Raw genomic sequence first — 11,532 nt, forward strand, 5'->3', positions numbered from 1 at the left:
TATATATATACACATTATCTATACCTTAATGTAGAGTAGTGAATGTATGAATTGAAAGCCAATGTGTTTTCAAAGCTGCCCTAAAGGATTGTGCAGATGTCAGTTTGTGTGAAATGAAACAGTGCACCTTTATCTCCTGTTTTCCATTTCATCCCATCATGTACTTTAATAGCTAGCCTATTCTATTTTTTCTATACACGAGTTGAACTGAAACTGCCAAACAAGAATGTATGCAAAACATTCTGTAATATTTTCTGTACAATTCTCAGCTGTACGGCCACAATAACCTGCATTGACCTGACGTACACCTTCTCTTTATGGACCATGTCATTGCTTCGAATTCAGTTTGAGTGACTGTTGCTCTTTTTGTACTTTGTCCATTTGTAAACTTGTTTTTAAATGTTTATACTTGATTTTCAAACTGCCTTTTTTGTACATTTAACTTTATAATCAAACAGTGCAAGCTCTCCCCATGGTGTCTTGAAGACCATATTGTTTAAAACTCTGCAATTGTGTGCTAGCTTTATGGTAAGAATTATCAGCCTGTATTGATGGTTACAAATTACTGTGTGGGTGTGCATGTGCAATCTTTTCTAAAGAAAAAAAGTCTAATAAATTTGATATTTTCTAACGTTTGCATGTCTGATTTACAGCAACTAAGTAAAGACATGACAGACCACACAGATTTATTAGAACAAATAAACAGATATAATGAGGACTTAGTTCAGGCACAGCGAACTGTCCATTTTTATCCCACTGCTGACAGATGGGAGACAGTGACAAGCGGAAAGGACAAAAACAGTTGGAAAACAAGCAAGACAGTGGACCTTGGGGACAGTTCATCCCCATCCCTGACCTAAAAGCTGCCTTAAGCCTTTTTTGTGTGTGGGGGGGGTGTTCCACACATATGAACTACCATGTACAATAAACTGATTAAACAAAGATGCCAGGCTCTCCTTTGGAGAAAACAAAGATAGTCTCTTTTTTTTCTTTAACAAGGCAAGCACCCCCATTAACTTAGTACTAATTGAATAGGAGCAAACACAACAATGACCTGCTGTCTGAAACTAAGAAATTTTACTGTGCACAAACCACTAACTGATGTTGAACCTCTAAGTGACAGCTGTCAGAACAGTCAAATCAGAAGTTTATAAACATATACAGTTGTCAACAAGCTAACTGATATCTGCACCAAACTGCCCATTTTTATCTTCACAGGTAGAAGAGCAAGTCGTCCAGCTGCACATTGGGCTCCTTGTGGATGCTCTGACCCACAAGAAAAGCCAACTTGTGGGCGTACTGGCATGGAGCAGGCACTCGGATGACTCCCTAAAAAACAAATAAGGGGTGGAGGGGGCTTGTTAAATAATAAAAATCACTTTTAGCATCATTGTTGCCCCAATCAAATTTAAAAAAAAAAAAAAAAAAAATGCTGGGGCTGATTTTTATTTTTAAATAGAAATTCAGATTATACCCAGCACTCCTGTACTGAAACACACATCATCTGTGGTGGCATATCAAACCATACCACTACAGCCATCTAGCATGTTATCGTGCAGCCTACCTGCCAGTTGTAGTACATGTGGCACAGCTTGTAGGTAAGCCGCTGCATGTGATCAGGCTTCAGTCCACTGGTGTCATACACGACATTGTAGTGGGTTGGGGAGACGCTTCCACTACGGACAGCCTGGCTCACAATGTAGAAGTCATACCTGGAAAACAAAGGCTACATCTGTAGGCTGCTGGTCTTTCTGAATAAATAAAACAATGCAGGAACAACCTATAAACGTACCACTCTGGACGGGTGACCTCTGAGTCGATGACGGTGCCTGGGGGAGGGTTGTTCACTTTGTTATTGATTAAAGTGAAGAACCTGCTGGAAATGCGTTTCTTCACCACCACCACACTCAGCTTGGGCCTAAGATGAGCAAATTGAGAGTCTCCATCAAAAACCGGCCATTTACTGGGCATTCTGCAACTAATGTGAAATGAGTACACAAAATACCACACTCAAACCAGAATGTATATCAGTTTATCAGTGTTTGGCATGATCTGTGCTGCAGCACCTGCTGTTCTCAGTGTTTTCAGAGATGTCAGCACATCCACATTGGAGATTTCATAGCTTCTAAGCAAAAGCTTTTAAGATGGCTTTAACCCCGCCCCCCCCCAAAAAAACACACTCACATGTAGTCATGACCCATAGAGCTGATGGAGTCCATGATCTGTGCAACCTCATAGCTGACCACACTGTGCAACTGGCCGTCTCCTACTCCATCTCGGTACACAACGATGCGGGAAGGCAGGCAGTTGTTGAATTTCAGATAGTCTTTCAGTGCAGCTAAAAACAAAACACAAAATGATAAGTTGAGCTCAAATTGTTGAAAAGTGTGGAATGAAATATATATTTGTGTAATTTTAAAGTTAAACTTGCCCCTTAAGGCCATCTTCAGACTGTCCATGATTTCCTGACCTTTCTGCTGCAGCACACACTTTGAGAACCATCTTGAGAAAATAAATAAGGTAAGACAGATGTCATGAAACCCGTTTCAACCTAATTCTGACTGTAGACCTAGCTAGGTACAGTATGGAAACACTGGCAGATACTAACCTGGTCATACTCTGGTTGAGGCTAGCTACTAGAGCTCCAATTGACCTTTTCCCAGCAGTAGTGTCATGGTAGCAGTCAATGCCCACAACCATCAATTGTTTAAGCTGCACAAAGACACAAGTTATGTCCAGTTCTGTCACAGAACAGCATTTATCAGTACTTCCCTAACCCTTCCCCCGATCTGCACAGAAACTATGAGCAACATATGGATGCAACTTTCTAGATTTAGAATCTAGGGCTGATTAACAAAAAAAAAAAAAAAACATAAATCAAAGTGACAGCAAATAAGCCAGAAGCCACTGTCCCAGTTTGCAAAATACAGCAAAGCAGAACCAGCCACATTTGCCATACAGGTTCTGATTGTAGGAAGATGCAGACAGAGACAGGTCTGGAGCCCCCGTCTTAAAGAGTCTCTTCCTCTGGCTTTAAATGAGCCGAGCAAAACCGCAATGGGGCAGGCTTTATGTAATGAATCATATTCATATTCACTGACATCCCCAAGTCTGCAAATCTTTTTAGAAGGGGCTTCTGCTGTTTACTCCGTGCAAAAATATGCACAGAACTGGTAATACCATGTATTCTCATGTTTACACAACAAAAACAGTCATTCACTAGCGTCTCTACCGCACACCATGTTAGGCTAGGTTTTTTTGTTGATACTGGCCTCACTGTCGCTGTGCTTGTGTCATATCCTTGGTTTCCCGGATTAGTTTATTTTGTGTCCACTGGCCCGCCCCCTGAAATTTGATGTCAATCCATGAGATTTCAGACTAACTTCTAACTGTATTGAATAGAAAAAGACTTAAGCCTGATACATACTCCGTAAGAACAGAGAAATTTGCAAGTTTTCCCGAGGTGCAGGGGGAGAACAAAGTTAGTTCTTGTCAGGACATTTCATATTCCACAAGAAACTCAACTGCAGAACTACTGGAACTACTCCCTCCCACTGCAGCACGTTATGTGCACTAAGCATTGTGGGAATCTGACAGAAACTACAATACAGCGGTAATCGGATATCTTTTACGACAGACGCTCTCCTCCATATACAACGTTTGAGCTACCTTTTTCCACAAATTATTAGCCATTTGTGTGTCTTTACATGCCCTGGGGTGTTCGTGACTTACAGGGATTTCCACACTCCAGAGCTCTCCTCCCATCTTGCAGGCAATCTGCAGTAGGATCTTGGTAGCCACAGTCATGAGTGCCTGAGGTTTGCTGATGGTACGGGCCAACACGCACTGGCTGGGAGTGGGGCAATCCACGCAGAGGTACTTCTTGACACACTCGTACTTGTCCTTCATGCTGCTAGACAGGACCACCACCACCTTAAAAAAGGAAAACACTGAAATGTTTCATACAGTTTTGCTGATTCAAGACATCTCTACACCTCAAAAACAATGACATGTTCGTCCATGATTTACAAGAAATGTTAGAAACTGAACATAAGGAATGAAAAGTGACTTGCTCTGTGGTTCTTTTATATTTAGTCACCTACTATATGTGTTTGGGGTCCAACATTGTGCTTCAGAGATCTTAGGAGAGACTCCTGACGATCCTCATACTCAATCCTGGGGAGAAAAGAAAAAAACAAAACAAAAAAACAAAACAAAAAAAAAGGCTTACATGACTTAACTAACAGAACAATGATATGACCAAAAATCAACATAACATTTATTTGGACAATAAACTGGTTATGTAACAATGAACATCCAACTCTAAATTGAAATAACCCTGTTTAAGACTGTAATACAATGTACTTATTAAACTCACATGACAGCTCTATCTATGCGGACACCGAGTGGACCCGAGACTTTCATGAGTGTCTGCAGGAGGGACTGGGCTTCATGGCTGTTACGGCGAGTGTGAAAGATGAGCCAATTACTCAGTGGAGGAGCGCTGATCAGTGGTATTCCACGCATCTCTCTGGCCCAGTCAGCTCCCACAGGGTTGTACTCATACTAGGTGACAAATATGTTAATGTTTCAATTAATATCATAGAAAATCTATTTAATTAACTCAAAAGAACAGATTTATTAAACCACAAGCACATTATACCGATCTTGATCCCTGGAAAATCCTCTCTGCTGGAAGGACTCTGCCAGTCAGGTTTAGGAGTTCCTTATCAAAGCGGAGTCCCCACTTATCCAACTCTGCCTGTGCGTCAGCATTCCTATGAAATAATTTTCAGGATTTAAATCACAGCATGGGATTATACTGCCTGAAAAGGTCAAAAGGAAAAATTTCCATTTCGAATTCTGTGCATGTGAGCAGACTAATTACTCAAGCTGCCAAGAGGAGCAGAAGTGGCAGGTAAAACAAAGTGCCTTCACGATCAATTGAAAAACAAATATTTAGATAAATTACAGCATTGGAAAAAAAATTGTGGCGTCCCAGTGTCACCTCAGAACTAGGATTTTGAAGGCCTTGAAATAACATTTGCATTACTATCTGTTAAACAGATTGATTCATGAATTCCTTTTAACACCTGGATCTCAGCTGATGTAAATTAGTGTTTTTCTGATTATGACGCCATTGGCACAAATACAGTTAACACTGATTATCGCCTACCTCTGTATATTAGTGACAAAACTGTTGAGGCGTCTTTCCCTCTGGTCTGGAGACAGTCTGGTATGTACGCTCAAGTCCTTCATGATGTTTCTGTCAGTTCGCATCTTATCAGTCAGACCTATCAAATATCAAGCCTCATAAATTTCACTTAATGACATTAGTTCACCACAGGTTACATCTAAAACAGGAAGTAGATTTGCTGAATTTAAAGGCTTTAAATCACTGTTAACTAGTGTGCTGCCCCCTTGTGCTGTGTATTTAACCCTCTGGGGTCTGAGGGTGTTTTGGGACCCTGGACAAGTTTTGACATGGCCTGACATTTGTGCTTTTTTCAGTTGCTTTTAAACATATTAAAGCCTAAAGTAAAGTCAGTGCGCTCAGTGCGAGGCGGGATCAAATTAGCTCAAAGATGTTTAAGCCTGGATAAAGAGTCAAATAGTGAAAGATTAGGTGCCAACCTGTAAGGTAGCACAGCTCTGGGATGAGCAGTGCCGGACCAGGATGGGGACCTCCAGCAGGACTCATCTTCTTCACATAACTGACCAGCAGCACCTGGTACTCATCTTGGATTTCCAGGCCATATTGCTTAGAACCAATAAAACAAAATTTTTGAAAAAAAGTGACAAGGACACTAATAATTTTTGCTCTATCCCAATCTGAGTCCTTTACTGAAGCAGAAAGGATTGTGGCAAATAGTTTCCCAGTTACATCACTTGTGTTGACTGCACAACACCAGTGTTTAGTTTAGTTGACTAAATAGCATAAGATTTTAGTCGACTAAAATATATTGGGTTTAATTTAAGTGTAATTTAGTTAAACTATTGTAATATACAAAATATTCTAAATTAAAGTTAAATGAAAAACAAGTTTCATTAAATACATATAGAATATGGCCTTTCCATAAAAGACCAAAAATTAGATACGCATTATTAATAACCTGCATATGACATTCTTCATTCTTTAAAGCAAAAGTGCAACTCCAAAATATTTAAGAGAAAAACTGTATTTAGCAGTAATGACATTGCGTCAAACGTGAAACTGACCCATATATCTTCTCTTTGTTTTCTCCAGCTGTTTCCATTTCATTATAGTTTAAGTCAGACAGAAACCCAGTGTAGGCTATGATGATGTCGTGTACTCGCGCATCCCACATCACTAGGTGGATCAGTTACTTTTCAAATGTGCGTGGGCGTCTAAGAAGATTGATTCTGATTGGATCTTTTCTAAAAACGTCACTCACTCACATTTTTGTCTCGTTTTTATTAGTCAAGAAAATGTCAATATATTTTTATTTAGTTTTCGTCGTCATCACTTAATTTTTATTTAGTTAACGTCTCGTTTTCGTCAGTGAAAACTTGTCGTCGACGAAAATTATAACGAAAATACCTCAACGAAATTAACACTGCACGACACCTACAGCCTTGTAGTAGTTCATGAAGGAAACTTCAGTATCCCCTCTCTTGAATGTATTGCTGGGTGTCTGATTCCATGCAATGTCATCAATCCTGTACGTTTTGTTGTTGTACCTAAAAATTGAGCAGTGAAAATAGTGATATTAGTTAACAGTTACATTTTAAAGCTTTAAAAATGATATAATCCCATCTTCAAACCTAGTATTATAAAAAAAAAAAAAAAAAAATCAGAATATTAATACAAGAATATGTGAAAGAAACTGGATCTTACTTGGTGAGGACAATCAGTCCAACAAGTTCCTTAGTGCAAATGTCAGTGAAGCGGTCATCTCCATACTGCTGCCTCAGGTTGAACATGACATCAAGGACTGTCTCACTGCGCAGCACCTTATGGCTCACATCAGTGCACATCATGATGGATGACTCGTACCGCAAAATGGTAGTGGTGTAGCCCGGCCAGATGGTCAGCCTAGGTTTAAAAATAAACAAAATAAATAAAGAGGAAGGACAGAAAACTAGCACACATTCCCAGCTTGGGTAACAATTTACTTTACCTAGGAGTGGATTTATATAGATGTCATAATACACCCAAGGGGATAGTTAATATATTTTCTAATTAAAATTAACACAAAAGATGACCTTTTATAATGGGGTGATATCAGTTATGTAAAGACAACAATAATGAGGAAAATTAATATACCTGTGTTGTGGGATATTGAGTGGATCACTGGGGTTGTAGTAGTTGCGTCCAATCTGCTGCATATTAAGAATTCTCAAAATCCTGTAGAAATAATTAAGGTGACTTTTGGAGGTTTCCAAATACAATCTCATTCATATCCTAACATTAAAGGACTTTACACTTAGCACAAGTCTGAAAGACTCATAACTAGAAAACCTGCCTTCTGAATATGATGTTGTAAAACTGAATGCACACTGGTGATGTTGGTGGCAGTTCATTTGTCAGGGTGACAGTTATCTGAACCTTCTCTCCATTCCTCATCTCACTGCAGAGCACAGTCTCCTAAACACAACGCACAGCAGAAAATCAAATGTCACCTAAACTGCCAGTCTGGTCTAGCAGATGCAAGCAACTCTAAGGACATCATACCTCAGACTACTTTTAATGTTTCTCTTCCCCTGTGTGTGTATAACCTAAGAAAGAACTATCAGAGTACCTTGTTGTGCAGTCTGTGAGGCATAAAAAGTAGAGCTCCATCAAAGCTACGTGCTGAGCCAAGTGTTTCCTCATGCTGGAAGAGGAGGACATATCTCAGGCGACGGGACTCCACTGGGGGATTGAAGTCCACATGGTACTGATACAGTACCCACTGTGGGCGGGACAAGATGCGGAAGAAGTTTGCCTTCAACTGAATGGCAGAACCAGTTGTTCCTGAGGAAATGCAAAATTTTAAGGAAAAATTTGTAATCCTCTCCATTAACCATAAAATGTACATTTCCTTAAGGCATGTTAATTTAAAAGAATGATGACAGACCAGATTTTGATTCCTTAACATGCTCCATAGCCTGCCTAGTGTAAATCCCTGTATCATGAAAATCCCGGCGACGCCCTCCTCTTTCTCCAAGCTTCACCTGCTGAAATCCAGCTGAAATCTGGAGAACAGCTAAAAAAGGCAAATTAAGAATGTGAGGACTAGGTGATGAAAAATAAAACACATACCTTTAAAACTGGGAACAGATACAAATATACAATGTTTTAGGGATTGGCATGGCAAAATGACTAACTACTAAATGTGTGCCTGATTGTACCTTCTGCAGAAAAGGGTCCTGGAGCACCTTGCTGCCTCCCTCTACCGACCAGCTCACCCTCTGCAGGTGGAGGGGCAGATACTAATGCACTCTCTCTAGCCTGTCTCGTCAAGGGGAAATTTAAAAAAACAACAAAAAACAGTGGTACAGTGTTAAGGAAAGTCTATTCTTTGAAATAAGAAACTCTTCTGTTCATCTACTTTGAAGAAAGTATTATATGCCAGTTCAGTATTTTATGCTCTTACAGCCCCAGGTGCAGTCTCCTGCCCACGTGCTCTGCCTCTGGCTCTTGCTCGTGCCCGACCAGTCATTTTTGGAGACTCAAATAGTGCAGCTGGAAACAAAAAGTTCACTGTTAAGGTTAATTAACACAAGGAGCAATGAGCTAACGTAGACATACGGTACACTTGACCTTTTGTTGTCATTATTTGAAATAAATAGTTTCAGGTCACAGATTTAAAAAAAAAAAAAAAAAAAAATGTATATATATATATATATATATATATATATATATATATATATATATATATATATATATCCCCCTCCCCCCTTCCCCCCTATCATCAGAGGGACATCTGTTATGTCCATTGGAGAGATGATAGTAAGTGAGAGTGGGTTTCCTGCATGCACCTGCGACAGCACGAACATGGGTTTGAGGAAGATTTTGCAACAGGACAGTCCAAGGTGGGTAGGAAAATATGGCTGCAAAATACTCATTTAAATATGCTTTTGATAACAAATACATAAAAGTCATTACTAACTTATTAAAAAGGGTTTCAGGCTCTTTTTCTTATAAGGTTTTATATTTGAAGTTATAAACCTTGCACTGTTTGGTTAATGTCTCACGTGGTCAATTAACATAACAGCTTTCAATTAAAAAGAACATACTCCCAAATTACACAACATGAGCTTCTTAGTCAGCGGCATTTCATGGATTTTATTTATTTATTTATTTCAAAAGTGTTAAAACACTTTATGAGCTGAGTACATGAATACCACTAAACTAAATAAAAGAAATTAAAAGTCAAATGATATGACTATAATACACAGACGCTATCAAAATGCCAAAGCTGCATGATGAAACTTCAGTGGTTTTAACTCCTGCAGACCTCATGGCGACTTTCCAAATTTGGCCAAAGATTTTCGGTAACACATCTGAAAACATATCTTTCTATAGGTCACATCTGAAAACATATCTTTCTATAGGTCGGGCCACAGGTGGGCCCGGGGACCTCATGGATCCACCTGCTAATGGCTAGAGTTAGCTAACGACAGCATGCTAACTAAGCCAACTAGCTTTAACGACCCTTTTTCCTTTCACAGCGTACTAAATGGACACGTTAGTTTTTAATGTTGACAAACTTCTATAACGCTAGATCATTTTCAATTACAGTAAGGTGATTCTCGTGTTAACTCGTTTCGCCAAAGTTAGCTAGCTTGATAACTTTTATTTCCAAACGATGACTCTGGAGTTTGCTGTCTGAAGCCGGCGTCATTTCAGTTACATCTAACCTTAGGTCAAATTCACTCGTAAAATGTCTTGTAAGAACGAACAAATATTGTTGTCAAATTGAAATGCGTTACTTACCTCTAAAGAATATAAATGACTAAATTATGCCAAGGTTGCACATGCGGTTAGGACGAGCCAGAAATGCGCCAATTCACTTATAGGCTTCTTCACCTAGAAGATTAATACGCGTGTAAATGTTTTAATACTCCATTAAGACATTTCTTCAATTTAAATAATATACTTGGATCTTCTACAAGTTCGGTTGTTCAATTTTAATCAAAAGAAGATGTCACTGAAGGGTTACTGAAAAAATAAAGTCCTCAGAGAACTCTAAGAACTACTTTTTTAAGCGGAGGGATTTTTAACAGTGCGATCTCAATTGTGACCACTGGGTGGCAGCAGAGCTCGTATGGTAAATACACTGTGGCAGGGATCTCTGTGCCACCAGCACCTACTGCTCAGTGTCTGATACAAATGTTGCTGGTTTTTATAAATCAACAAATTGAGAAAGGTCCAGTTTCAGCTTTTTCAGTCAAGAAGACAGTTCAGTGTGATAATAGTAGGAGCATATACTAAAACATCACTTAGACCTTTTGTCAGAGTAGATCTTAATCTGAAATTAAAGTGAAAGAATGATTTGTGATTCCAAGTTTAGCTTTACATGCAGACCTGCAAATAAAACAGGCTGTAAATGAATGGATTCAGGTTGAGGGTATGAATGAAATAAAAATGTAACCATGATTTTCTTACAGGTACTAACTGATTGTACTGATTGTGTATTGCCCCTTTACAATTAGCCTAATTATGGCTTTGAGACTTGCTCCAAATCTAAGAAGGACTTGTTTATGGAGTTGATCATTCCCTTTCTTGTCAAGTTTAACTTATGACCAGGATGAAATATTAATGGTTCAAAAATGTAAGAATGGTTTTCTAAAAAGTAAAAAAATCCCAATTACGAGCTATTATTTTTCTCCAAACTTTTCCTCTCTTCTGCACTTCCTACATTTGAAACAGAACTTGGCAACTCAGAGGGCATTTTTAGAAAGATGTATATCTTTCATGTCTGAGATCTAAGAGTGATTACAGATTCAGACCTAAGGGACCAGTCTGCGAGGACCTGCTTCAGTCACTGTTTACCTGTTGGAAGAAGACGGGAGGTAGATGAAAAAATTCAGGAACATCAGTGTCATCAAGACAAATTGAGAAAAATTGTGAAAGTCACATCGAGACGTGTTAAAGACACAAAAATACACATTTCTATTTCTTCATGAGAATGTGAACAGTTACAGCTGCAAACATAGACTGAGTTTGTGAAGGCAGGAGGGACATTGCCTAGAATAGGTCCAATAAACATATTTCTTCTCTGTATATATACTTTTACGGATGCAATAACAAAAAATCTATATTCTGTTTGGTTTTGGAATAAATTCCTATCTGAGCACTATCAGATCTTCCTATCAAGCTCTTTAGTGCATTGAGTGATTTAGCTATTTTCTGTCATGAGCAATTATCAACATTTAGTGTTTTCTTAAACGTCCAGTTTCAGGTAAAGTTCTGACAGCAGCCACCTGAGCCTGCCAGGCAGCAACCACTGACACCGACACACACACAACCAGAAGCAGCTGTGGACAGTGCAATACTGATTTGATACCCTGTGTTGTTTTCCA

General features: G+C 39.1%; 1 protein-coding gene across 1 annotated transcript; it reads right to left on the reverse strand.

The window, feature by feature from the left end:
• Positions 1 to 1,212: 1,212 nt before the first annotated feature.
• Positions 1,213 to 8,666, reverse strand: piwil1 (piwi-like RNA-mediated gene silencing 1). Its single transcript, XM_026321560.1, has 20 exons — positions 8,601 to 8,666; positions 8,356 to 8,446; positions 8,082 to 8,210; positions 7,764 to 7,978; positions 7,488 to 7,609; positions 7,289 to 7,369; positions 6,860 to 7,057; positions 6,594 to 6,702; positions 5,635 to 5,761; positions 5,177 to 5,294; positions 4,664 to 4,778; positions 4,379 to 4,566; positions 4,104 to 4,176; positions 3,733 to 3,933; positions 2,609 to 2,712; positions 2,432 to 2,502; positions 2,185 to 2,338; positions 1,793 to 1,918; positions 1,565 to 1,712; positions 1,213 to 1,329 (listed from the first exon to the last, which is right to left on the reverse strand). Exons 1-20 carry the CDS (start codon positions 8,664 to 8,666, stop codon positions 1,213 to 1,215), a joined length of 2,553 nt encoding a protein of 850 aa, XP_026177345.1.
• Positions 8,667 to 11,532: the final 2,866 nt, after the last annotated feature.

Source organism: Mastacembelus armatus, chromosome 9 (genome assembly GCF_900324485.2).
Source record: "Mastacembelus armatus chromosome 9, fMasArm1.2, whole genome shotgun sequence".
NCBI classification, from domain to species: Eukaryota; Metazoa; Chordata; class Actinopteri; order Synbranchiformes; family Mastacembelidae; genus Mastacembelus; species Mastacembelus armatus.

Bases quoted from the DNA above. Each gene is read 5' to 3' on its own strand.
- piwil1 (XM_026321560.1), bottom strand. From the start codon at position 8,666: ATGACTGGTCGGGCACGAGCAAGAGCCAGAGGCAGAGCACGTGGGCAG. The intron at 6,703-6,859 runs GTAAGATCCAGT...CTCAATTTTTAG, and splicing joins GGACTGATTGTCCTCACCAA to GTACAACAACAAAACGTACA. The intron at 4,779-5,176 runs GTAGGCGATAAT...ATTATTTCATAG, and splicing joins TTTGTCACTAATATACAGAG to GAATGCTGACGCACAGGCAG.